This window comes from Columba livia, chromosome 1, assembly GCF_036013475.1.
Source record: "Columba livia isolate bColLiv1 breed racing homer chromosome 1, bColLiv1.pat.W.v2, whole genome shotgun sequence".
Lineage (NCBI taxonomy): Eukaryota > Metazoa > Chordata > Aves > Columbiformes > Columbidae > Columba > Columba livia.
The window spans coordinates 121,525,102-121,552,507 of NC_088602.1; the positions used below are offsets into that span (position 1 = coordinate 121,525,102).

At 40.1% G+C, this 27,406-nt stretch overlaps 1 protein-coding gene across 3 annotated transcripts; it reads left to right on the forward strand.

Moving 5' to 3' along the window:
* Positions 1-243: 243 nt before the first annotated feature.
* On the forward strand, positions 244-25,478 carry C1H3orf85 (chromosome 1 C3orf85 homolog). Of its 3 annotated transcripts, none has more exons than XM_065075963.1 (5): positions 244-520; positions 7,614-7,762; positions 7,963-8,048; positions 19,639-19,822; positions 21,865-25,478. In XM_065075963.1, the coding sequence occupies exons 1-4, from the start codon at positions 472-474 to the stop codon at positions 19,781-19,783; spliced, it is 429 nt and encodes a 142-aa protein (XP_064932035.1). In that variant the 5' UTR covers positions 244-471; the 3' UTR covers positions 19,784-19,822; positions 21,865-25,478. The 3 variants fall into 3 exon arrangements, with proteins under 3 accessions (XP_064932035.1, XP_064932044.1, XP_064932049.1); XM_065075972.1 differs by having other exon boundaries at positions 383-520; positions 7,626-7,762; XM_065075977.1 differs by lacking the exons at positions 19,639-19,822; positions 21,865-25,478 and adding an exon at positions 9,869-10,925 and having other exon boundaries at positions 397-520.
* Positions 25,479-27,406: the final 1,928 nt, after the last annotated feature.

A 27,406-nucleotide genomic window follows, 5' to 3' on the forward strand; every position in this document is an offset into this window, starting at 1 on the left:
CAAGCGTTATACAGCTAAAATATACTGTATATTTAGGTGCTGCTCTCAGAGCAGGTGGATTCAAACTCTGTTTCCCACCATTCATATTCACATCAGACTATAAACTGCTCATGCCCATTACCACAATGAGGGGAAAACAATCATGCAGAAGAGTGACTCACAGACACCTGCCTGTTCAGTGCACACAGAACAAGCCCAATGTGCTATTTTGCATTATAAAGCTTATGGAGAAGTTAATGTATCCACACAACAATGAGCCACTATGGCTCATTAGAGGCTCAGCTTGCAAAGTTCAAAGTGTACAAACATAGACATGCAGGACAAATCTGAACTAAGCATTGAACCCTGCCCTCTGCCTGCACCAACGATTTACAGGCTATCTGGTAAATGATTTATAAACCTGAAGATAACAAAGTATAAATGTATGTCTGCCCATGCTTTACAAAGGAAACACTTTCTGGATAATTTGCTATGTCTCTGAAAATGTTTCAAATTTTGGTGTCTGCTCTGCTGTTTACAGGTAAGTGCCTAGCACCCTATCTCACTCATGTCATTTCCTTCTGGCTTCTTAAATAGTGAGATGGCAAAAAAACCCTGCGTTACCACTGGAACAGTACTGATGGAGGAGAATTAACTGGAAATCACTGTAGCAGGGACATATGGGAGAGTGGGCGAGCACAAGACTGTATAGCAAATTCTGTGAAATACAGTCTTGATTCTGCTCCTCATCTACTTTTGAACATCTTACTGCTCAGCACCTCTGGTGTGAGGAGTGAGGATGTATTCCTGACCTAAGGGGATTCTTACTGAATGGACTTAAAATTGTAGAAAGAACTTAAAGCTGTTTTCCTGGAATCTTGCCTAAACATTATTCTGATCTTGACATTTATTTTTTGTTAGAATCAATTTCACATGCATTTATAAGGACCCAAAATGATCTATTTCACAAGTGATTTCTGGGATGTCTGATTTGAATCGCTTAAGCAGACTGATGTTTTTAAAGCTCCCAGGCCGTCTGATCATTGCAACTTCACAGCACCCTGCAAACAGGGCACCTAAAATCAAGACTCACCCTGTAAATCTTGGACCAGAATGAAAATGGATGGGGCAGGGCTGCAGCATCAACAAGGCTGAAAGAATGCTCTTCCCAAAGCAGCACAGACTGGTACAGTCAATGATCAGTGATGCACATGCTGTGAAATTAATTTATTCCTCACTAAATTAGAACAAAGCAGGCAGGCAGTAAGTGCCTGTTGACTTCATAGATGATTGCCCACATCATGGAAAGATACTCCACCCACATGTGTGCATTAAAAGCATTTCTTAGATCCAAGTGCTCCAACACACATGCAGTAAATACAAGATGTGAAGAGCTAAGGCAAAATGAGATAGACAGAATTGGACAATAATTAATCACGAATTAATAAAAAAGTTTTGTGAATTGGGACCACAGTCAGTTGTAGTCTGTCTTATGGGCCAAATTCTCTTCCTTGCCATATCACCCTAAGTTTTGGCTGCAGTAAGGCTCTGCAGGGAGCAAAGGAGATGGAATGGGCCCTTCTCCCTCCTGCAAGTTAGAGCTTGCCTAGAAACCTTCCTTTTCCCTTATTTGCACTTCTTGATCTGTCATGCAGCTGAGCTTGGACTATTTCTGGGTACTTGTCTGTCTTCCTGAACCTCCCAACCCCTTTCCATTGAAGGCAAGCATGACACAAACAGTGCCACCTGGGAGCACTACAGCCTGCTGCCCCTCCTTTTGGAAGACTTTATTTTCATCTCTCTTATGTCTCTGTCTTTCCCCACAGCTTTGTTTGCCCTCTTTCCCAACTTCCTTTCTTCAAAAGGCAGGAAGAACTATTTATTACTGATTTTTAATGAGCTCTTAAAAGTTTCATTGCTCACAAACAGTTCAGTTTTTCATTAATTGTGAATCTTTTCACCAATTATCAAGTTAATGGTGAATTAAAATAGAGGCTGTAAGACTTCCTAATGAGAACCTGACACTTCATTACACCCTCAACTCAGCTGCTATAAATCACTCCTCATAATAAACCATCTTTGTGCCTCTGGGAAAAGGTTTTCTGGGCTGTTTTCAGGGTGCAGCATCAAGGGATGGGCTGCAAGAGTGTGGTGTCCTGGCACTGGGATCATTACCAAAGTCTCTCAGATGTCCAGCTGGGGTGTCTTGCCTATTCACTCAAGGTTAAACTGATGGCCACATATGGATTTAGGAAGGAAATTTTGCCAAGACCCACTAAGCAGGACCAATGGACCAATGCTTCTTTAAATACTTTACTGCAGGGAAAGGGGTTCCTTCCCTAGGATTATTTAGGATTTTTGTCAAATTGCCTTGCCCATACCTGACAACCTTCTTGACCCCTGGCATCATGCCAGCAATTCATTTAATGGCTAATTCTGCATTAAGTGTCTATAACTTGTCTGCCTTTGCTGATGAGGGAATGAGGTTGATGTTGCATCTCTAATGATTGCTAATGATTGAGCTCTCATCTCCTGAACCAGATAGTCCTTGGGTCTGGTGCAGTAAAATCAAGACTTGTCAAATAGAGGATTCAAGCTTTAAAAATAAACAGATGATGCCAAAACTTCAAAGACTGGATGATATGAACAATGTTGAAGAAGTTAACAATCAGTGATTAACTTTTGCTGTCAACAGGTATCACTAAATCTGACATTTTTATTTTAAGGTCTGTTACCATCCAAACATTTCAGGATACATATCCAATGTGCATACACACTTTTTTTTTTTTCACCATTTGAAAAAGCAATATTCAGGTGTTTGACTTTAATGTAGCTGAGAAAAGGTGACTCGTGGCCCAGAGGTAGCCTGCAAGATCCAAAATTCTATCCCTGCTGCAGTCTACCCATTTATGCAAAGTACTGACAGATACCTACATCTTGATTTCCATGGAATGCCACATAACCTAGAGAAATACTTTAGTGAAGAGAAAACCAGCTGCTTTTCACACTTTTATTTCAGTGCTTGCACTGTTGGGCTGTGGTGTTCTGAATCTTTGGACCAAGTCCTGGAGTCTGGCTTTGTGGATTTTTTCTGAATTTAGAAAGTTAGATGGATGAAACACGGGGCAGGAGGTGCCCTGACTCATTTCTAACCTTAAGAAACACACCTCAGCTGCAGCATTTGATTTACTTTTTCAAAGTTCCCAACACGTCAGCACCAGCCACCTCAGCAAGGTTAAAGTGTCCAAGGTTGAAGTTTAGCTCTGTCCAAGTTTAGCCTCTGTCCAAGCTCTGTCCTAAAGTACTAAGACTGGCAGCCTCACCCCCATGAGCTGACATTTTGACCAGACAATTGCTAAAGCTGATAATAAGAAGAATTATTAGACTGAAAAAAAAAAAGGAGCCAGAGCAATTGCCAACTTTTGACATTTAAATTCCCTCAATATAAATAACTTCAGCAATAGGTTTCCAGGCTGTCAGAACTTGCAGTAGTCTTCAGAAACTAGGGAGAGAAACAAATAGCTCCAGTTTATATGGCAATGTGCACAGTGACTGAAGTGTTGCTAAGTAATTGTCATTTTTTTTTGTAAATATCACAGCAAATTAGACATAAACCACTTTTCCCTGTGGTATATCTACCCCAGGGATAAATTTTGGTCCCAAGCTTTGGGCTTTCTCCTCACCACTTATGCTGCTGATCTAGATAAAAAAAGGCTCCCTGGGGGAAGCATATCCTATACTAAAGCAAGTTAAAAGGTTTGTCATCTTATCATTTAACTCTACCATTAGACTTGCAAATGATGGCTTGCCTGCTCTCCTCGAAGACTACTAAGCACATAACAGCTCACACTGCTCAATTTTTAAAGAAGAAAAAAAAATCATATCAATGAAATAGGTTCCTAAGCAGGAAAAGGTGTCAGAATTTAATCCCATACTCAAATGTTTGACTGTGTGATAAAGTGGATCATTGTACATTGAGCTGACAGAAAAAGATGTCTTCCTGGGAACATTTTGTAGTCGCAACCCGCTAAATATCTTGCTTTCTAGAAATCTATCCTTGCACAAGAGAATTAAGCTTCCATTTGAGTCTAGTATGAAAAGATTTTAATGCACAGTAATTTAAGTTCTATGCGGGTTAATTTTATATTTAAAGTGCAATTTGACTGCTACACTGTAATTTTTTTTATTATTGCTTTTTTTTTTTTTTAAAGATAGTCCATGATGGATTAAGTACACCTTTGCTATTTTGACAAAGATGACAGGGTTCTACCACCATTTCCCTCTCTTAAGTTTAGTCTTGTACCAGTTTGCACTAATCCAAAAGGAGATGCTCAGAAGACATGATAGCAATAATTTTCCCCCTGGACAATCTGTTCAGGTGTACAGGATAGATAAAATTACCTGCTGAAGGCAGTAATTATATGAGCTACGCATCTGCTTGCAAAACCCAACCATTTTTTCCTATAATTTGCTTTTTGTATGAGAACACAGAGTGAATCTTCAGGAGATGATGAAAAGAAACACTCTAACTGGTAACAGCTGATATAGCCCCTGTAATAATTCACTCCCAAAATGCGTTCCTCCTATATCCCTTCAGGCCATTAATCCCCAAGCGTACTTTTCAAATAACATATTTATTTAAGAGAAAAGAGAGGAAACATTAATGTACAATGTGTCTCACTGCTCCTCACAATGAGTTAACTTTGTTTCATCTTTTTTTCAGCTCAATTTTACGCACTGTGAGCCATTTTATTAACATTACCCACCTGCTCCTAATTCCCTCTAGTCTCACATCCAGGTGCTCTGTAGCTCCATTTTCCTGGTTTCTGTTCTAGTCTTCTGCAAGGTGGAGAGCTTCAGTCTTTCAGGAATCGTCTGTGTTTATAAAACAAGTACCCGAGCAACAAACTCTTCCATGGTATTTTACTAAGCTGTGCAAAAGCTGGGGCAAAATTACACCAAGTCTGAGAAAATTAAATTTAGGCAAGACATAGGTTATTTGTTGAAGACCATTCATTGTACTCGGAGGGTCAACTCAGATAGAGACAACTGATCTGATGCCCCCAGGCCTACATTTGAGCTTTAAGACCTTCCTTTCTCTGACCTCTGCCAGAGCACAGGTGAACACGCAACCTTGCTTATCTGTTTACTCCCAAAGACCAACAGGATTATTTCTGCTTTCACTAGAAATGGCCTGACTCCAGTTCTTCTGGAGGTGAAGTTTGCCCCTTTCAGAGACATATAAGGAAGAGGAAGAGAGAATGAGCTAAGTCTGAAGGATTAGCTTGAATATAAAGGTACTTACCTGATTTTCTTCAGGTACTTCTGCATCTTTGGAGTGTGCCAGCAGCCAGGGACCAGCCCTGGAGAGGTGGCTCCAGGTGCTAAATGCGAGAGGTGGAAGGATTTGAGAGAGCAGCTAGAAAAGAGCAAGAACTGGTTATCAACAGTGACAAAAGGACCCAAGAGCAGAGCCGACACCCCTGCCTCCCCTCAGAGAAGCCAGGTGCACTTGAATCAAAGTGAATATTCAGTATGTTTAGGAATGGCATTTCTCATTGGATACAGGTGCAGCCAGAGCAGACTGTATATTAAAAATTGAAAGTTAATACACTTAAGATGCAGCACTCTGCCTCACAGCAGCCAAGACAACACCTGATGGTCCCACCAGCAGAAAGACAAGCTCAATTTTGGAAGACACGGGCAGCAGGGAAAAAGAAACACAAAAATCAGAGATGTTTACTGATCTTGTTTTCTAGCTTACTGTGAAGCTGGGAGACCAGAGCACGTATTGGTAATAAAATTTAATGTTTAAAGTCCCTTACTAACTATATATACACATTTAAACAAAAAGTGAAACCTGTTACTGAGTCAATTTCTGATCTCAATCCAGAAATGTGATCATCAGCTTACAAAATATTTAATACTTCAAAAACATTCTAAACTCACTAAAGCAAAGTTAAAAGCTCATAGATTTTCTACAGGATAATAGTAAATTGACAGAGAATGAAAGAAATTTGGCATGAGCGTAGTTTTATCTTGTGCAGCTCTGGAACAGAAGTATAGCAGTTTAATAGACAAATGCAATATTTTTTTTTTTTCTTCCCCAGGCCAAAATCTTACTTGTTTTCTCAAGTACAGAAATATCTATTTCTCAGTTCCCTAAGGGAGAGAGCAGTTCACACAACAAGAATCTTCACACCAAATGTTTGAACTTAGGTTTTTCTATGAGGTTGTTAACATTTTTCAAGATGGTATTCCTTGAAAACTCCCTATCCCCAAATTTCTGCCTCCAGTTTCTGATTATAGTAACTGAAGTAAGAAAGAACTACTAGGACTGTCATTACTTACCAAGTAAATTTTCTAAGGCAATATTTTATGCCTTTGTTAAGAGCTAAGATGACAACCATTTTTTTTTTTTTTTGGTTGTTGTTGTTCATTACCATATCATCAAGAATTTCTTACCTTATTTTCAAGCATTTTTTTTGACTTTGAAAAGAAACAAAGTGAAAAGGAGCCTCAAATACACTAGCTCACATATCTGCTACCTGTATGCATTCAGCATATGTTTTCTTTTGTTTAAAAAACTAAAGAGATACCATACTGCAGATGATCAACAAAGCTAGCACTAGTAACAGGTGAACTGGATTCAGCTGAGCATTGTACATGAAAACAAACATTTGACATTCTCAGTTAGATTTTCCTCCTAGAAATTCAGGAAGCGAGAATTTGTTGGTGAGGCGAGAATTTGCCCTGCTGAGCTCCCACTTTAAGACACTGTAGAAAAGGGTTTGAGTTCTTGGCCCGTCTGTACTAAGTATGTGCAGGTCACCCACAGGTGTCCACTTAAACCCACTTCACTAAATTGGAGCACAACTGTTTACAGACACTGGCCTCAGCTTGGCTGATATTTCCAAGTTTCAACTTAATCAGTGGTTCATTAAAATTCGTATTATTTGGATTGACATACTATTTCAGACCTGTTTAGCCCCAAATGAATTTATGTCTCAAACACTGGAGACTAAAAAGAAAAGACTTCTCCTGTACCAGGGCATTACATATGAAGTTAATGAGGAAGTCAGCTTTTTTTCTTGGACAGAATGGTTGTTTCAAGATCTACAAGAAGTTCTTCTGCATCTGGGGTGACCTCAAAAGCTGTCTAAAGCAGCATGATAACAAAGTTGCTCAAAATTTCCATGCGTGCAATTCACTATATGTAAAAGATGTATACATTTTGTTGTTGTTTGTTTTGTTGTTGTTGTTTTCTTTTTCTTTGTTTGTTTTTTTTTAAACTTCAGGCTTCTCAGCATACCTGAGACTAATTCAATTCCAGTCTAGCTTTTTTTTTTTTTCAGTGACAAGATTTTGTATTAAAAATTGTAATTTGTGCCTTAATTTGGTTGCAACTTTATTTACTTTGGATTCAGCAGCAAAATAATGAGTTATAGCAGCTGTTTTATTAATGTCAAGTTTTTTTAAAAAAAATCTTTCTGAAGATCTAAGGTAGAACCATTTTTGATTTCTGCTAAATAAACTACAGGTCCAAAGACATGCTCACATGCTCCTTCGGTATAAATATATTTTTTGAAGTTCATATTCTAAAATATTTTTGTGATACCATGAATCTTACACAGCTTCCATTTCAGGTGTCCTTGGAGCACCTTTTCTGACAGAAGAATCTGCAAATCAATTTATACGACTTAAACGACAAATACCATATTCTCTGAACTACTGGGACCCCAGCAGCAGCCAGAACACATGGGGATACTCTATGGCTGAGCAGGTATTTTCTTCCATCATCTTGCAGTTTCTGTTGAAGGAAGGAAAGTGCAGGTCTGGGATTAACTTGTAACAGTAAATCTTTGGGGCAAGGGAGGAAATCTGTCCGATTTATCAATGTAGGCAAGGTTGCTCAGTAGTCACACACTGTATCTTTTCAGTATGAAAGCTCAGAATATTCTTTTCTGTTTTGATCTACATCAGGTTAGTGAAACATGGAAAGCTTTGAAAGACACAGCACAATACTACATGGACTTGGGTTCTTCTGCCTTCAATCCTTCAATTGCCAGGTATGATGGGGGTTTCTCAGAGCATTTCATAGACTCAGAATGCATGCTTGAACCTGTAAGTAAAATTGGCCAATATAAGGGTGCTGGCAATTGAGTCCTAATTGTATAGCTTGACACATTAGCAAACCCAATTATAAGAGACGTCTAGAAAAGTTAAAGATCTGTTTTTACTGTCCAACTTCTCTAGTTATTTAAATGAGGTAATTTTACTGTGGCAAGTTCTTTTTTAAGCATGCTTTGGAAGAATTCATTAAAAGGTTAAAGAATGTATATTTTTAAAAGTCCACAGAAGCTATGCTGTAGCAATGTATCCTACATGGTTTAAAAAGCAGACAGAAAGCAATTCTTGAGGAGAAAAATAAAGGATAAAACCCCCCATCTATTTCAGTAACAAAATTGTATTCAGTGCAGAATAAAACCTCAGCAGAACAAAATGGAGAAGAGACATAGCTGGTGGTAAAACCAGTATTAATAGATCAGCACACAAGTACATGAAATGAAGTGTCTGAAATTGTCATAGAAAAATTGTTTAGGACTGTGTTAAAATGGACACATTTTTGGGACATAATTTTGTCCAATTTAGGGAACAATTGCTAAATGATTCTCTGTGACAAGCACAATGCAGAATACACACATTATTCCTGCAAAACATTTTTCATATGAAGATACTGCAGTCCTTTGAAACAAACAGCAGTGGGTAAAACTAAACGCATAGAGCTTCACGTTTCAGTGCTTTAAATAGTTACTGAGACATAGCAACATGATCAGTCTGACTGTAACCACCAACAGGAAAATGGATAGATTTCTTCTCCTAACATAATTTTAATTTTAATATGCTTTGAATTTTATTGCCTTAAAAGTAGCTTTCTTTTTGAAAGTGAGCACAAAGTTTCATTTTGAAAGGCAGCTTTTGAAAAGCACTTTTTAAAATAAAATAAGAATTTGATTTGGAGAAGCTCAGATTGAGATGTCTAGGACTGTTCCACCTGAAAGGTGATCCCAGTTTCACTCAATCTAAGCAGAAGAGAATAGCTAAAAGTCATGATTTCCTTGCCTTCATGCCAAGACTTCAGGTGCTGCCCTCGGGTGACTGAAGGGAAGCACCAGGATGTTCTCTCACTGTTTCTAATCCTGATACAGGCAGCAGCTTTCTTGGCTAGCAGTAGTCATTCTGCCTTATGATGAATCTGAAGTTACCTTTACTCAGTTTTCTGGAAATAAACCACCCTGTCTTTTCCATATAGAAACATTATTGAGAGGGAATATGCCTAACTGCATCTAACTGTTATTTGTCCAATATATGTGTCTGAAGGCTGCGGTCCTGACAGCTGCCAGGCGTATTGCAAGATGAGTTATGCCTCCAGAATGATAATCCTTATGATTGTCATATGACAGGATTAAGGCCAGTTTACAGAAACACACTTACAGGCACTCCCACTGAAGCATGTTTGTGATTTCAGAGTGAGGTTGGTTAACTCCCAGACTGAAATAAACATCCCAGTGCTAATGTGACAGAAATTCAAATCCAGACCTTTTATGAAAGCATATAGTATAGATGACATTAAGCTAGAATTTACAAAAAGCATTAAGGATAAAGTAAAACAGTGACTTCCAACCTTATTGTTCATGATTAGCAATATTTCTGAGACAGTCAAGAAAAGCAAGCCTGTACAGCACATGCAGGAATCTGGTTCAGGGTCTGCACTTCCAGAAGAAAATGCGTGCAAAAGCTTGCAAATCTGAAGATGGTAGATGCTGACAGGATCTTGAAATTAATCTTGCAAAATTTTTCTAAAAGCAATTTATTCCATCTTTTCTAGTGACAACATCAGATCTTACATGGACAAGCTACAGCAGTCTGGGACTCACCTCCAGTAACAGACAAGGATGAGCTATTAAATCCTGTATGTCTCATATTTGGCCATGTTAGGTTATGGCATGTTATGCATTTGCCATTATGTATTTGATAAGATGACTTTATCTCATCCCGCTGTCTAAAGCCCAAATTAACACACCAATTCTCTCAATACTGCATATTTTATATTCATAAGTAGAAGTGACATGTAGGTCACAGTAAATTGAATAAGAAATTGAAGACAATATAACTATTAACTTTTAGCAGATTATGTTTAAAAACCCCTGTGTTTTCAGGTAAATTTTTTTTTTTTTTTACTTAACTACTGATTTTAAATGTACATTCCTGCTTTTGTGACTGAAACCCACATTTTTTATTTCTCAGTATTTTACTTTATCTACATTTTTGAAAGACAGTTAAGAAATGGAAACCAATCACTTTGGGTGGGTAGGAGAAGCAGAGCACGTATGCTCCAGATTTGGCTAGTAAGAAGAGTGTTCTCCTGTACTTCAAGTGCATTTCCATTTTTTCAAGGACTGGCGTCATATTAGTATGTATTATAGTGTACATTCATATTGTGTATGCTTTGCATTCTGCTTTTAAACTTCTGTACTCAGTCTTGAATGCTAAAACCAAATGAAGCCACAGATGCCACTGTGAGTTGCTTTTTCTTATTCCATGAAAGTAGGAGCTGGTGGAAACAATTTTTTATGGCTCCTTTTCTAATAAAAGTGGTGATGATAAAATGCTCTTTATGCCAAGTTCTTGAGTCTGGAAGACTCCTGTTGGGGGAAACAAAAGACCTACCCTGCTAACTTTAAGGGCAGGGTAGGTGAAGTCAGGCAATTTTTGCTCAAATTTTATCACCAAAGAGTAGCTTCTGTGTCTTGTGTGTTTGTGTGTTTGGGGTACTTTGTGAATATGGACTATATACTGACTGGAATGAATGAATTCAAAGATATTGGTGGATCTTCTAAAAAAAAAAAAAAAAAAAAAAAAAAAAAAAAGAAAAGCATATAAAAGCATATTCTGACACTTCGGCAATCTGGCAATCTCTACCATGCTCCTAAGAACGAAACTATCCAACTATCCTTAGGCTATTATTAATTTCTCCGCATAGGACAATGGGCCTGAAATTGCTATTATTCATTAGCTGAAGCTGAAAATTCATTAAACACTTGAAAGAGATAAATGAGGCCCAAGTTCAGTATTTGCCATGTAGAATTTCACATCTTCAGTCACACTTCTTAATTATGAACAGCTTATTCAAAGATAAGGGTCGACAAGGGATGTATGGACTAAAAGACTTCACTAGTTAAACACAGTCATGGCCTGTCCCTTCTGTCCCTCTTCCCTGTGCTGCTTGACTTTGGATAAGTGAGTGCTCCAGGTCCTAAACTTTCCACTATTTTCCTCAGTAACAGTGCAGGCCAGGACTCTAAGGATAAGGCTTGCCTTTTATTTTAAACAGATATAAAATAAAAATGAAAGGATCTACCTCCTCCAGCTGTGCACAGTGCTGGTCCCAGAGATATTGCTGCTCTGCAGGTAGCGATGCCCAAGCCACTTGCGCATCAGTTCCAGAAGTGCTGCTGTTTTCATCCCTGCCTCTCTAATGTACGTTGTTGCTGCCAAGGCAGGGATTTTGGATCTGCTTGAGAATTAGCTGCAGTTTTCATGCCTGCATGGTAAGTTAAACCAAAATGGGAGTTAGTTCAGGAGTTGATTTGTAAGCGGCCAACGGGCATCCATGGAGTGTGGATGACAAAGTCAACCAGTGCGTTGGAAGGTAAAAGGAAATGCATCTTACCTCATCTACTATCAGCTGGTGAGATAACTGCCCAACCTTTATGAGATATTTTATGATTGTCAGAGCCATAAAATTGGAATAACCACTGCCTAAAGTCTAATGCCACGAGGACAGCCTGGCATAAGTCTTTGTGACCAAAACATCAGACAAAGCTAGGGGATGCAATTTGACAGTTCTATTGTACTTAGACATGACTAATTCCTTTAAAGAAGTTGTTCTGAAAGCCAGAGCCTCAATCTGCAAAGCCATAGCTTCAAGCTAATGTCACTAATTCAGATAATTAGTCTTGCTGAATTAAATGGGAAGAATTGTGCACTCATGAGTAGCGGTGGAGGATGAGGTTCTTATTTCGTGTTATAAAAATACATGCCACTCATGACAACGAGCAAATGGCTTTCACAGGCATTTGAATGTTAAACTCTTTCCTCTTCATTTATTAACAACCACAAAAAATATTTACCTTGCAAATTTGCTCCTCTTATTTAGGCTCACATACTGTTTCAGCACTTTAACACAAGTAATTTTGGACCCTTCTTTGTGACATTTTCCCTCACATGTTTCTGTTGCCATGTATAGGCTTTATGTTCTTGCTTTTTCTACACAGCAGAGATACACATGCAGTACCCTATTGATGACAAATCCAAAGAACAGGGCTAAACTAATGAAAATTTCAAGTACAGCTCTGCTGGTCATAAGTGTAGAAATACAGGTTTCAGGACACAGAATCTTTGCTTCTAGCAAAATGGAGAGCAATTCCTCTAGTTTCTGAATACTGTAACTTTTAAAGTCTGAGGAAAAAACAAAACAAAGCAAAAAGTAAACCATGCAAACATGAAAGCTCCCTGAGGCCAGAAAGAGCAGAGGTCCTGTGGGAGAGAGGAATAGGCAGAGAGGAAGAAAAGTCACAGAAAGCTGGAGTCAGCTTTGCCTCCTTGCAGACACTAACTCACAGAATCACGGAATGTTAGGGATTGGAAGGGACCTCAAAAGATCATCTAGTCCAATCCCCCTGCTGGAGCAGGAACACCTAGGTGAGGTTACACAGCAATGTGTCCAGGCGGGTTTTGAATGTCTCCAGAGAAGGAGACTCCACAACCTCCCTGGGCAGCCTGTTCCAGTGCTCTGTCACCCTCACTGAGAAGAAGTTTCTTCTCAAATTTAAGTGGAACCTTTTGTGTTCCAGTTTGTACGCATTACCCCTTGTTCTATCATAGGTTGTCCTCCTGACACTCACCCTTTATATATTTGTAAGATTTAATGAGGTCACCCCTCAGTCTCCTCCAAGCTAAAGAGACTCAGCTCCCGCAGCCTTTCCTCATAAGGGAGATGCTCCACTCCCTTCATCGTCTTTGTTGCCCTGTGCTGGACTCTCTCTAGCAGTTCCCTGTCCTTGAACTGAGGGGCCCAGAACTGGACACAATACTCCAGGTGTGGTCTCACCAGGGCAGAGTAAAGGGGGAGGAGAACCTCTCTCGACCTGCTAACCACCCCCCTTCTAATACACCCCAGGATGCCATTGGCCTTCTTGGCCACAAGGGCACAGTGCTGGCTCATGGTCATCCTGCTGTCCACCAGGATCCCCAGGTCTCTTTCCCCTACACTGCTCTCTAATAGGTCATTCCCCAACTTATACTGGAACCTGGGGTTGTTCCTGCCCAGATGTAAGACTCTACCCTTGCCCTTGTTATATTTCATTAAATTTTTCCCTGCCCAACTCTCCAGCCTGTTCAGGTCTCGCTGGATGGCAGCACAGCCTTCTGGCATATCAGCCACTCTTCCCAGCTTCGTGTCATCAGCAAACTTGCTGATAGTACACTCTATTCCTTCATCCAAATAATTGGTGAATATATTGAATAATATAGGCCCCAGTACTGACCCTCGAGGCACTCCACTAGATACTGGCCTCCAACTGGACTCTGCCCCATTGACCATGACTCTCTGGCTACTTCCCTTCAGCCAGTTCACAGTCCACCTCACTACCCGATCATCCAGACTGCACTCCCTCAGTTTAGCTGTGAGGATGCTGTGGGAGACTGTGTCAAATGCCTTCCTCAAGTCAAGGTAGACCACGTCCACCGCTCTGCCATCATCCATCCATCTTGTTAGGTCCTCATAAAAGTCAATGAGGTTGGTCAAGCACGACTTCCCTTTCGTGAAGCCATGCTGATTGCCCCTAATGACCCTCTTATCCCTGATATGCCTTGAGTTGACACCAAGGATAAGTCATTCCATTAGTTTCCCAGGAATGGAGGTGGGGCTGACCGGTCTATAGTTACCTGGGTCCTCCTTCTTGCCCTTCTTGAAGACTGGAGTGACATTTGCTTTCCTCCAGTCCTCAGGCACCTCTCCCATTTCCCAAGACATGGCAAAGATGATGGAGAGTGGTCCAGCAATGACCTCAGCCAGCTCCCTCAGCACCCTGGGGTGTATCCCATCCGGACCCATGGATTTATGGATGTCCAGATTGCCTAACTGCTCCCTAACCCAGTCCTCATCAACCGAGGCAAACTCCTATATTGTCCTGCCTTCCTCTGGGGCCTCAGTGGTACGGGGCTCCTCAGGACAGCCTACGGCAGAGCAGACAGAGACAAAGAAGGCATGGATAGATGCAAGAGAACATCTGCCAGGCAGCCCCAAGTTTCCAACTTGTTTCTGAGTGATGTGAGCAGGTTGACTAAGATCAGCAGAATGACAGAAATGGGGATGCCCAAGTATCTCATGGTTGATTACTAGCTCCAGCAGAAGCTCTTTCCTAGGCAAGGCATTTACAGGGTTGTTCTCCTTCCCATGGTGGTTCTCAAGTGCCAAGTCAGATCTGAATCATACTGCAACCCTTTCCTCAGTCAGAACACTTACCTATTCCCTCAGATACTTGGATCCCAAATTTTGCAAAACTTAGAAGAACCAAATTACCTTCGCGATCTCTGCTACTCTACCAAGTTGAATTGAAACAGCCCACAGGTTAAAAAATTACTGCGGATAGACACATAGGGTAAACACGTGCCTACCCAGACAATACGATTGTAGGAGTCTTGCTTTGTGAAAGAGTCAAATGAAAGATTCAAGTGTGGTCTGATGTGACAGCAGAAAACCCATCTCTCCAATAGTAATTAAAGAAAAAGATTAATACTTGATGGGCTTTGTTTTAATGAGAAAAACAAGTCATTCCAAACAGCACAAATGGTAAGCTCTAGAACCCAAGTGACCTATATATATAACCCACGTTACACATGCTGAATGTGGGATAAGTACTAAGATATAATGTTTTCCATAAGCTCAGCAGAGCAGCTGAGAATCTAGAGGTAACGAGAAACAAGTATTTCTTTTATGAGCTAAAATGGTTTCTACAAACAGAACAGTGGCAGCAGGTTTTCAATGCAAGATCCTTGCACTACTTCATCACTATGGTAATTTGTACAATTGAACCTGGTCTCATAATATTTTAATGCAGAAACCTTTTGAGCTTGCATCACACTATTGTCATGCACTTCTTTTGTGCTTGATCTTCTGTTTTCTTAATTTAAACTGAAACAGCCAAGACAAAATATTCATCTAATCTATACCTGCTGCTGTAATCCTCAATGCCAGCAAAAATGATCTGTGTTCAAAGCAGTTTTATGTTGGCTGATTAAATGTGCAAACCACCCACCCGAGGCAAGTGCATTGCCGTAACCACTCCATGTAGAGTGGAAAATAAATTATTAGTGTTTTGCATCATTCGTAGCAAGCAATGAGATCAGTAAGTAGAATGTAAAGATAAGAAAATTATCCTAAATTGAAAAGTTTAGACAGGAAAAGAAACAAACATTCCTTCTTTGTGCTAATTATTTTAACCACACAGTCATCAATAATTAAAGTTCTGCCCCAAAGACCATTGAAGACTTATGTATTTCAAGCAACAGTACATGAAACCTATGAAGTCTACTTTCCACTTGCTGAAAAAGAGTAACAACTGTTTTTATGAGAGGTGAGTGGTATCGAGCTGGATATCTGTAAAGGTGATTGGCATGCAGTGACACATCAAATGCTTGTACCCTTTGAGCCCTGACCAAAGCCGTGTCCTATTACAGTGCTAGGCAGGCTGTCTTAGAGAAGAAACAAATCCTCACTGAGCACCAGACTGAGAATTTAACATTCACCTTCCTAGGGCAGTGAGTGTTCCCTGTGCCAGTCCAGGCAGTGGTAGGTGAGGAAGAAGGAACTGACTGGTGCACTTCTGCCTTCTAGGAGCAACCCATAAAAACTTCTTTCCTCACAAGGTGTTACAAGACAGTCAGCTTGGAGTGACACTTCTTATTCAGCTACTTACTCCTGGTCATACAACTGCTGCTAAGGTGATTTCATGCCAGTCACTGCCTCCTTGGCAGGACTGAATAGGCAAGTGAGATCCTGTCTGAATGATTCGACTATGTCCTGGTTGTGACTGAAAGCTACTGGGCAGCAGGGAGCTAGTTCAGGGAAGTCTTAAAAAACATCCTTACAATTGCTGTCAATACTATTATCATAAATCCAAGGCCCAGTTGTGCAAGGTGCTGTGAGAAAGAAGTTGGTCTGGTATCCTCAAAATGCAGGTAGACTTGTCTAAGGACAAGAAAACAACCTCAGGAAGAAAGTGGCTAAAAAAACGAACCATGGATCTTGGTGGTGGCTGATCAGCACTGCAAAATAACTAAGCGGGTAGTAATTTAGAAGAATGAGTTAAAAAGGATATTGTCTGCAATTTCAAACACGGTTTGGATGAATCTCGCACAGAGAACTATAAAGTGCTGCTTCCTCTCAGGGCCTGTGTTCAAGTATTTATGGTGTTACCTTTGCTCTGGAGTTCAGGTAGGAGGCTGAGACCCAAAAGATCTAACTGCAGGCTTTCTAATGGACTGAGACCTATACCTTCCTGCATTACACTACAGGCAGGATGCAGTCTGATTTTTCCTCAGAAGGCATCTACCATTACATTATACCAAAGTTACCTGTACTGACTTTTTGGTTTTAATTTAGGAGTGCTTACAGAAATGAGGAAGAGTCTATTTATAAACATATACCACAGTGAATCCAAGGGAGAAATAATACCACATGCTTTTACTCCTATATCATTTGGGATAATTACCTTTTGCTAAGTATACAAAAAATTCAGAGTCACTGTACCTTGTGGACTGCAGAAATAACTTTCCTACAAATAAGAAAATAATCTCCCTTTTTGTTACTCAATGTTACACAGTTCTTTACTCCTTTCTCATCATCTCTGCCTCAGGCTAAGGTCTACTTTCATTCCCTCAATAATTGCCAAAGGATTAGATCTAGCTAAAGTACATCCACAGGTACTGTTTACAGCTACCACATATCACTCTGTGCCTTGCTAAAATCTTCATGCTGCCTTGATCTATGAGGTCAATGGTGTCAGAAACAGCATATGCAGCAGCAATTACAAAATAAGAACATTACAAAAAGAGTCTGTTTCCTTGAAATGACAGACTTTGTCATTAAAATATACTAGTCTGAAGCCAGGAATGGAAACTGGATTTCCAGAGAAATTCTGCTTGTCTGCCAGCTCCCTCTTTCCCACAGCAAAAGCTTTGAAGCTACGTTACTAGTGGGAGCAGTGGCAACTGGAATTGTTTGAGGTGGAAAGAGCTTGCCTTTCTACATCTAAACCAACACTTAAAATAGCACGCCTGGAAATGAAGGGGCAGCCAGCATACATAATGTAAACATTGGGCACACCCTCCAAAAGTCAGCGTTTTGAAGAACACTTAATGAGTAAGTAAAGATTAACACACAAAAATACTGCATCATCTGCATTGCAGCCACTTGATTAGATGAAATGAGTCCCTGGAGGACCAGGAATATACATATGTATAATTAATATAACATAACGTATAACTGTGTTTGTCTCAGAAGCTCACTGGCCTAAGTTTTCTCTGATTCTTTTTCAAGTTGAACCAATCTGCGCTGAAATCTGTTAGCTTGAAACTGCTGCTGTCAGTCCAGATAGGAAACTCAGAGAAATGCTTTGAAATTGTCAGTTTTGGTTCTGAGTAAAGACTGAAAGTAGCCCATCTGTGCCAATAAGCTGGTTGGCAAAGGACCAAATCTGTCCTTTGTATTTGACCCTGATGCAAGTGATATGTCTTCTTTTACAAGTCCTGCACCATCAGGACTCAAACAAGTTAAAGAGGAGATTTCACTATCCTCTAAAATTGGACATCTTGAAGTGTGTATGTTTATACAGGAAATGACCCACAGCATTGAAAAGCAAAGATGTAAATTCACTGTCTTTCTAGTGCAAGATCATATATTGTGTAACAGCACTACCCACCATTATATCCAATGAAAAGAATGGACTAGAAGTGTTTCTGTCTTCTTGTGACAGTATTGTCACTAACTTGTGACTACACAACAACTTTGTAGAAAGACTCCATGAGGACAGGCTACATACATATATATATATATATGTATGTATGTGTATATATATATATATATACACACACATATACCTGAATCATTTTCCTTTTTCCTTCTATTGCTTAGATTGCATAGCAAGCAAGTGTCCTAGATGGAAGGATTCACTCAGTGATTGCTAAACTGCAGGCTTCATTGTTCTCCAAACTTGCTTTAACACAAGTGAATATATATCACAGATTCTTTTCAAACCCAGAAGCATTGTCTGGTAAGATGGCATAACAGTCCACAGTGAGAACATGGTTTTCCAGAGAAAGGCTGGAAAGTGTCATGGAATTACAAGGTAGTAATGAGATCTGATGTTTTTTTCAGCATGTATGGACATCCTGCTAATCTGATATGCCAAGCGCCAGACTGTGCCTCCAGAAATAATTAACAGTAGTACTGGCACAGGTACTTCATCAGTAGAAACATTAGAGAGTGATGAATCCATGCAAAGACTGCACAGGTAGAATAGAAAGATCATTTCAATAGACAGATACTTTAATAGGCTAGCAGTGTATTCTTAGTGTGTAAAGATCAGTTTTTCAGTTTCATCTCTTTCCAGGGCTCAATGTCAGTGGAAAAAGGACTGAATAATTTCAAGGAAATAAGAGTTGTGATTTTTGTCTGTTGTTTTTATTTGTAGGTTTTTTTAATAGTCCAGCTTTTTGAAATTATAGAATCATATTTTACTGTAGAGTGCCTAGCTGCAATTTTTCCTGCCAATAATATTGTCTTTGTTTCTAGTGGATCAAGCACAGCTTCTACTGGATATTCACTTCATCAACCAGCAGAAAAACAATTAAAATTCTCAGCCCACAAATATTCATGCATAGATACTCATGCCACTTGAACTGAAAGCTGAGAATGAGACAGGCTACTTGAATTTTTACTTATATATGCATAAACACCTATCTGAATTACCTGAATTCCCTTCTATGTTCTAGCAGAACCACTTTTCAGCAGTATTCCACAGTCTTGTGGCACCTCTTATATGGTAATACTTTCTCTAAGCATTTTCAAAGGAGATCAGGTTATTCAAAAGGCTGTGAGCTGTTATGAATGGTGGAACATGATCATTTAAAAGTCCATAGGAGTGGTGCAAAATTTAGATTATTTACAATACCTGTGTACTTTTTGTCTTAATTTAAAGCATAGAAAAAGCAGGCAAGAACAGGGCCATAGCAGCATTTTTGCATTAAAAACAGTTCAAACAAACAGCCATGCAGTCAGCATTGCTCAGCTCCATGCATATCATTACATCTCTACAAACATCTAAACAAAGTACTATTGTCTTTAAACAACATCAGGTTGCAGTAAAACAATATTAACTTGAATTTTCAAAATTACTTAACCCTGTAAAAAGGCCAGGAGCTGACAGTGGCTCTCTAGGCTACAACGGCTTCTGGACAGAGTTCTGTTCTGTCCTATTAAGCTCCAGCTTGTTCAAATTAACTATAAAACTGACTTTTTCTTCTTCTGCCTAGTATTATAGCTGCGAGAAACATCTTTCCCAGAAGAGCCTCAAGTTTTGAAAACTACATGAGAAAACTCAAGAGTTTCTTCTTACAAGACGATGTCAGTCATGAAAGTCATTCTTCTATGCAACATCTGATGAAACCCAAGTCTTAGTCCTAAAGCCTTCTACAAAGCCCAAGATTACTTCTCAAAGTAAGTATTTGTTGATAGTCAGCCTAAATCAGTTGATTACCATCACACCTAGACTCAGGAGTTACTAATGAGCTGCACATATTTTACTGATTTAGTGGTTTGTACAAGTGTTGTGGTCAATTTTTGAGCTAGTATCTAGTGAAAATTTCAGCAGATTGAGACATTTCACATTGAAAGTTTAATGCTGATGTGTCTGGGAAGACAGTGGAGGAAAATGAAGGTGCTACTCCTTGATGACTCCAGAAATAGTTGAATGAGGTAGTTAAATACCAGATATGGGACATAATATGGTACAGGAACACTCTCCCAGCTTCCCCTCTAAAAAGGAAAGCAAGAACACATCACAAAGAAATACGGTTTGGGTGAGTAAAAACTGAATAAAAAAATAAACCCGTGTCTGTTTCCAGAAGAGCAAATCTGCCATGGGAACTAGTGGGTTTGGCTGGGAAGAGCACATCTCCAGCAGATGCAGCCTGGAGCCCAGGGTGCATGTGAGCACAGAACCACTGAGGAGGAAAAGCATCTGTACAAGGTAGCTGGGAACAGGAGAGTGGAGGGTGACCTTTTAGATTTAGTTTCAGCAGATTTGCAGCAATTTCCTTGCATTTGCTCAGAACTGTCTTTTCATAAGCATTTGTGCCAGTGCTCTCCCTTTTGGACACTGCAGATGAATCCTTTCATTTGGAGTTCACTCAAACAAGGATCTTGTAGAAAGAGATTGCTAGACAGCAAGTGAGCGTCCAGGCACCTCACAGCAAAGTGGACGGCAAGTAGGAGAGCAGGGAGGAGAAAAGATAAAATGTGGTATGTGCAGGTGGAGGGCAATGGGGATCACAGGAAAAAAAATGTGGGTTTTTTGGATTTGGAAACTCATGAGGCCATGAGGAAGACCTTAAAAAATTAAAATAAAATAGCTGTTAAAGGAGCAAGGGTGATTCTAACATGCTAAAAGCTGGAAAACTGTAACTCAAGTGGGGAATGGCCTCACTAGCTGTTGTTCAGGGAAAAGAAATGATAAAAAAAGAAGTCCTGCCTACCATGAGAGTATATACCATCTCTAACATCTGGGCTCAAGGCTGAGTAGAATGAACCAATTCTGGTTTTTTCACCTTCCCTGACATGGGCTCACACACCTACACATGTCTGCTTGTTTTTACTTGCTTCTGTCTTCACCCTTATAAAACCAGACAAATGGCATTTGTTATTGAGATACCAGTAGTACCAAGTTCAGGCATTACCGCCTCAACTGAGCAGGGGAACAACGCATGCCTGTTGTTTGTCTGTCTGGGATAGCACTACAGTGTAAATTAAATAAACTCAAAGCACTTTGCAGCAGTAAGAGAGCAGCACACTACCAAAGATAAGCCCTTCCCAGTCGGTTAATTCAGTTGAAGTCCAGGAGTCTGAGGACAGATGTTATTCTTCAACTCTCTGCTTTGGTTCCAAAGTAAATGGAAGACAGATCCAGGTTAACTCTGCTTCTATCTCCTTAGACCAATGCTTAGCTTGCATGGCTTCCAAAGTAAAATTAAAAAAAAAAAAAACCAACAACACACACAAAACTGCAAATGGCCCCTCAAACTACCTTAATAGTCTATTCTTTTATTGTCAATGACCAAATAGAATAAATTAAAATAGAGAAAATGACCCAAATAAAAGGCTTAGAAAAGATGGCTGTATTTTTTGACTGATCCCTTTCTCATCCCAACTGTTTCGTAAATACGAGGCTTTCTTGCATTCAAATTCCACTTTGTTTATTCTTTTTTAAGTTAGTGAAACAGCTCTGGCCTTTGGCTTTTAATTTCACACCAGCTTGAAGCAAGAATCAAAGTTGCCTTTGACTGCAGTCTACCACAGTTCAACAGCTCCTCGACAACAGGGTTGTGACCATGCCCTTTAAAACCTTCACAGTTAAAAAATCTTGCACACAGAGCACTCTTTTCTAGGAAATTGGCTTGCACGCTACCCCTCCAAAAGGCTTCTTTCCTCCTGCCTCTTGTGACTCACATTAGTGTATTATTATTATTTTTTTTTTATTTTAGCTCAAGACTCACATGGGGAAGGCTGAGCGATTTAATCACCCAGCAGAGTGCTTACCATTACACAAACAATGATAACAGTGTGTCACCATGCTGCTTTCTACCTTAAGTAGGATTAATGGAAGGAGGCAAGCCTGCTGAAGAGAGATCACAGAGGAAACTCCAGCCTTTATCCAAAAAGGGCATGCTCTGGGATTACACACCTGACCACAGACACAACTCTAAATAGTCACTTTCCTGGTGGGAGGAAACAAAAAGAAACATGAAGTGGCATCACCTTGCACTACAGCTTTACCTGCTGATGAATCTGAGGCAGGATTATAGGTTTTTGCTTACTTGCAGGCCTGAAATAGAGTGGAAACAGACCTTGGGCAAGCTTGGACAGAGCAGACTTGGGTAGGGTCAAATCAGGGTGTATGTTTTCAAAACAAGGGGCAGCATGTTTGCTATTTCCCCATTGGTGTTTCCACCAGTCAGAAGAGGGGAGGGAGAAGCCAGCCAGGGTTCTGGGAAGGCAGCTTGACCTGCCGCTGGGGGAACCCACAAGCCGCTTCAGAAGAAGCAGAGACTGTCCACCCTTTGTTGGAACCCACGTGATTTGTGCAGTCTTATTTCCAGAGAAAACTTATTCACCAGGGCTTTCAGGTGTTGTCATGGAGGAGAAATCTGTGCTGGGCACATCAATCCTCCTTTTTCTCCCCAGCTTCCCTGCTGTACCCCAGCTAAAGGGGTTCAAAGACCCACACACAAGTCAGAAAAGACCTCCAAGGCATCTAAGGCATTTGGACTTGGCTGGAGTTTGGTGGAAGAAGGGTCAGACCCAGAATCAGGCTGTTACTCAGGTAGCAAAAATAATAAATAATTTCATTTTTTAATAGGCCATTTGATAACTCTAGTGATTCCTTCCTTTGTAAACCTCTGACAACCCCCATTGCTTAGCTCTCAGAACTCCACCTCAAAAATCACTTCTCAAGAGAATGGCTACAGCAAAGAGCAAAATCCCTATTTCTTCTTACACCTCCCACACAGAAGTCTCAGAAAGGTACTGCCAGAACATTTTCTATGATGACTGGCAACCTGCTAGCATGCCAAGATAGGCACTTGTAAGAACATACAAAAGTGTAATCTTGCCATTCACTTTCCTTTAAAAAGTTTTTTGAAAAATGTAACTGCTTTTAGAAAAAGAGAGCTACACTATATTGGTTCTATTTTTAATTCTGATCTTAAGCAGCTTATCCATGTCTAGTCTATTACCTACAACACGAACAAAAGTTAGAATATACAAGGCACAGGTAAAATTTAATTAGCTAACACATTAATTACCCTAGAGTGCGATTTTCATTCCCCATGCCCTGCTTAGGAAATGATGATGTTTCTTTTGCAGTTCAAGTATTATTTGTGTACAGCTCCATCATCACTTTGTCAAAGGCAAATGTCTGAGGTGAAGAAAGGAGTCTGCACTGCACTAATTGCTCATTGCTACCCTGGTTAGGCTTATAAGTCTTTTCCAAAAATCATTATAAAAGACAACATAGAGCAGTATCTCTGTCCTGAAAAAGACATTTTAACTGTTTCCTCCTGTTTATAAGCAGGTTTCTCACAGACAGAAGAAAGAGCAACTGATATCCAAGCCTCAAAAGCCACCGAAAATATTTTATATTTGAAGACACAACTATATTTTCTTAAATCATGTGCAGAGATAGGAAAGGTCTGTGATTTAGGAGTGACAGCAGAGACAAGGAGTCTTATGCCAACATCCTTTGTCCAAATCCAGCTTGATAGTGATGAAAAGGTGTCACTTAGTGATCTCTATACTTGAAATGGATTTGTGGTAAGACATTTGATGGGCAGGTGCTTAAAATAGAAAAGACTTTCTTATACCTATGGCAGCTTCAGCTGCACTTTTTCTGTAGATAAATAGTATACCAATGATAACAGTTCAGACAAATAAATCAGCCCATACTGTATTTGAAGGGATAAACTGAACCAAGGGAAAAGAAAAAAAAAACAAATCACAAAAACCTTCTTTCCCAAACCCTGCCTGTCTGCTACCACAACAGAAACTTCCGATGCACCATTCCTCCAACAAACCCCTTTTCCATTCCAGAGAAACAGCAAGCCTTCTTCACAACACCTGACAGAAAGATGGTCATGAGCAACTGCAGAAGAAAGTACAGAAAAGAAACCTTCATTTTTCTGCTTTCGAGACTCTAATTCATGGTGCTTTGTTTCTTCTGAAAAGTCACTTCACCTTTAACCTTCCATTGAGTCCTTACATCAGTTCCCCAGCACCGAGGATCTTTGCAAGAACACCACAAGTTCACTGGAGGCAGAAAGAGGCATTTCTCTGAACCACGACTTATCATGGGTGTGACTTCAGCAGGGTGTATTTAGACACACCTGTGTAGTAAAGCTACAGGTGAAGAAAGCAAAGCAATGCAGGCTTACACTTGGCTTTGAATAAGTTAGGAACATGCTTTGGCACAGTTGAAGAGCTGCAAAGCCTGAGACAAAAGCAGGAAAGAGGCAATGGAGATGAATCATCACCTGGTCTCAGTTTGCAATCCCTCCAGCCTTTCCTAATTCCCCTGGAATGGACTCATTAGAGCATATGAAAACAGAATTAACCCTGTGAGTAACATTCCTCATCCTGCTGTATGCAAATCACGGAATCACAGAATGTTAGGGATTGGAAGGGACCTCAAAAGATCATCTAGTCCAATCCCCCTGCTGGAGCAGGAACACCTAGATGAGGTTACACAGGAAGGTGTCCAGGAGGGTTTTGAATGCCTCCAGAGTAGGAGACTCCACAACCTCCCTGGGCAGCCTGTTCCAGTGTTCTGTCATCCCCATTGAGAAGAAGTTTCTTCTCATATTTAAAGTGGAACCTCCTGTGTTCCAGTTTGCACCCATTGTCCCTTGTCCTCTCATTGGTTGTCACCGAGAAGAGCCTGGCTCCATCCTCCTCACACTCATCCTTTACATATTTATAAACATGAATGAGGTCAGCCCTCAGTCTCTTCTTCTCCAAGCTAAAGAGCCCCAGCTCCCTCAGCCTTTCCTCATAAGGGAGATGCTCCACTCCCTTAATCATCTTTGTTGCTCTGTGCTGGACTCTCTCCAGCAGTTCCCTGTTCTTCTTGAACTGAGGGGCCCAGAATTGGACACAATATTCCAGATGCCACCTCTTGAGCTACAGAAAATTGTGTAACAGAGATCAGCTTGAAATCAAGGAGTGTTGAAGCTACTGGTGCTGCTCTGATAGCTTAAAAAATCCAAACAACAAGAAAAAAAGCTCATTGTAAGCTGCTGGACCCAAGCATGGTCTTCATGACCCTTTTTTCTAGTCAGGAACGTTTTTTTCTTAAGTTGAATTATAATTAAACTTGAAGGAATCTCTAGAATATTAGCTAGACCATGCTACCTCTCAAATGTTGTGGAATAAAAAAATATGGAGCATCCTTCCACACACAGCCAACTGCACTAATGTAGCTCATCTTTCTGCTCCCTTACACTGAAGTCTGTTGAAGTGTAGTCACATGTGGAAGGCAGGAAATACCAGGTGTTCAAGTATATGAATAAGAGGCAAACTATTTGCTCTGACAGTGGCTGCTCTATATTTGTTTTGTCTCCCCTACAGGATTTTTTTTAATGGTTTATTTTCAGCTTGGGCTTATATGTCTAACTGCAACCAGAGAGTTCCAGCTCACAAATTTACATGTGCTTAGTACTTCTATGCTTTTCCACATGGTATCTTGTGGAGACAGAGAAAAAAGGGAAAAAATGATTCCAAGTATGTTGCCTCTCTGAAGAGCTGCTTTAAGATGGTTATTTTTACCACACAGATCCACACCCCTTTAACCATCATAGTAGAAGACTGCAATGACTAGAACTTTCTCCCTTATTTTTTTCTGGATTGCCAATTAACTGAGGCCACATTATAGATGGAAGGATACTGTTGCTACTTGCCCACCCATGACCCTAAGGAAACACCGTGAGGAAATAATATTCACCCAAAACCCACTGCCAAGTGTGTTTGCACAGCTGTCAACAATTAGGGCAGAATTTGGCCTGCAGAAAAAGTCCAGCTGTATATGCTGGAGAAAACTGACAGATTGGTTTGGTGAGCCAACAGGGCAGTTTGTAAGGCAGGTTGCAGATAGGCTCAGGGTCAGCAAGAATGGGTTATTTATTTATTTTTGTTATGAACTGAACATCCCTGGTGTGTGTACTGGGTCTAGCTGGTATGGAGTTAATTTTCTTCATAGAAGCTTGTTTCATGCTGTGGTTTGGTTTCTCAAGGTTACTTTTCACCCTTTGCCCCTGCCCCATCCCCTTTCCCAGAAGTAGCAAGTCACAGAGCTCTATGTCACAACTTACCTACCTCTGTGAGGGCTTCTCTTTTCCACAGCATTTCAGAGGAAATGGATGAGTTCAACAACTCGTTTGTGGCAATTTTTTGTAAACAGCAAGGAACGCGTGTCCATATGGAATGGTACACTGAGTTAACAGACTGGTGTGAAGCCTCTTCTGGGAAGCCAATCTCTCTGTGAAGAAAGAACAAACCAAAGAAACTTAGCAAACATTCACCCAGGATTCTCCAGATGACAGAAGCTCAAAATAAGTGGCACTACCTCGCATATGCTGTGTCTAAGCACAAGGACAGTTACTTCAGCACGGCTGGCATAGAGTAAATCGAAACACAATAACCCGCTGTAATGCAGTTTGCTGTCAGTAATTACTTCAGTGACAAAGGAGGATTTCATCTTTCTCTGAGGTTTTGATGGGAGACCATAGCTCTCAGCCATGGGCAGTTCTGCCCATGCCAAGGAGCACTACCTCATTTGCCATCAATGATGATTTAGATAGTATTTCAAGTCTTTTCATTTTTCTAGTGCTTATCAAAGGACTAAAAGGTGACCATGAAGGTCTGCTGGGGAACTTGATTAACAGGAAGGCAAGGGGTGCATAAATCAAGTAGAAAAAGTCTTCAAAGAAAGGATGAGACTTTAAAGAAATGTGCTCACATGAAGGGAGGTGCAAATAGTTAACGTTTCATTGAAGGAGCTCTGGCTTTTAAAGTTTGGAGAACAGTGTACAGTGTGTTTCTAATATTTCAAACCCAGCTACTACAAGTATCTTTTTTTTTTTTTTTTGTTAATTACACTATGATTAGTGACTAATTACATCTTCAGTTGCATAAATCCAATTTTCCAGCATTCTATTGCTGACTATGCAATTACTAACATCTCCCTCAGATAAAGCACTTCCCTTTTATTCAGCAGACAAAGAAGTAAATCTTTCAAGTTGCCCTGTAAAAACTACAACCTATTCTACTTTCAAAATTAGGATAAATATTTCTTGGGTTTTCTTTTCAACTGTCCAAATATGATCTAAGACTCAGAGTTCAAAGAAAAAGAACACAAACAGGTGGACCTAACAGTTCAACCTAGTGTATTCTCACTTTTGTATCTGCATCCAGATAGATTGTTCATTCCTCAGATTGCAAAACTGCAGCTTCTTCAGGTCATAAACTTGATTGCCT

What these genes read in the sequence shown, in the direction of transcription:
- C1H3orf85 (XM_065075963.1), top strand. Translation starts at nt 472, where the DNA reads ATGTCTCTGAAAATGTTTCAAATTTTGGTGTCTGCTCTGCTGTTTACA. An exon ending in GATACTCTATGGCTGAGCAG is followed by an intron (nt 7,763 to 7,962) that starts GTATTTTCTTCC and finishes GATCTACATCAG; the next exon opens with GTTAGTGAAACATGGAAAGC. An exon ending in TTCAATCCTTCAATTGCCAG is followed by an intron (nt 8,049 to 19,638) that starts GTATGATGGGGG and finishes TCTTCTGCCTAG; the next exon opens with TATTATAGCTGCGAGAAACA.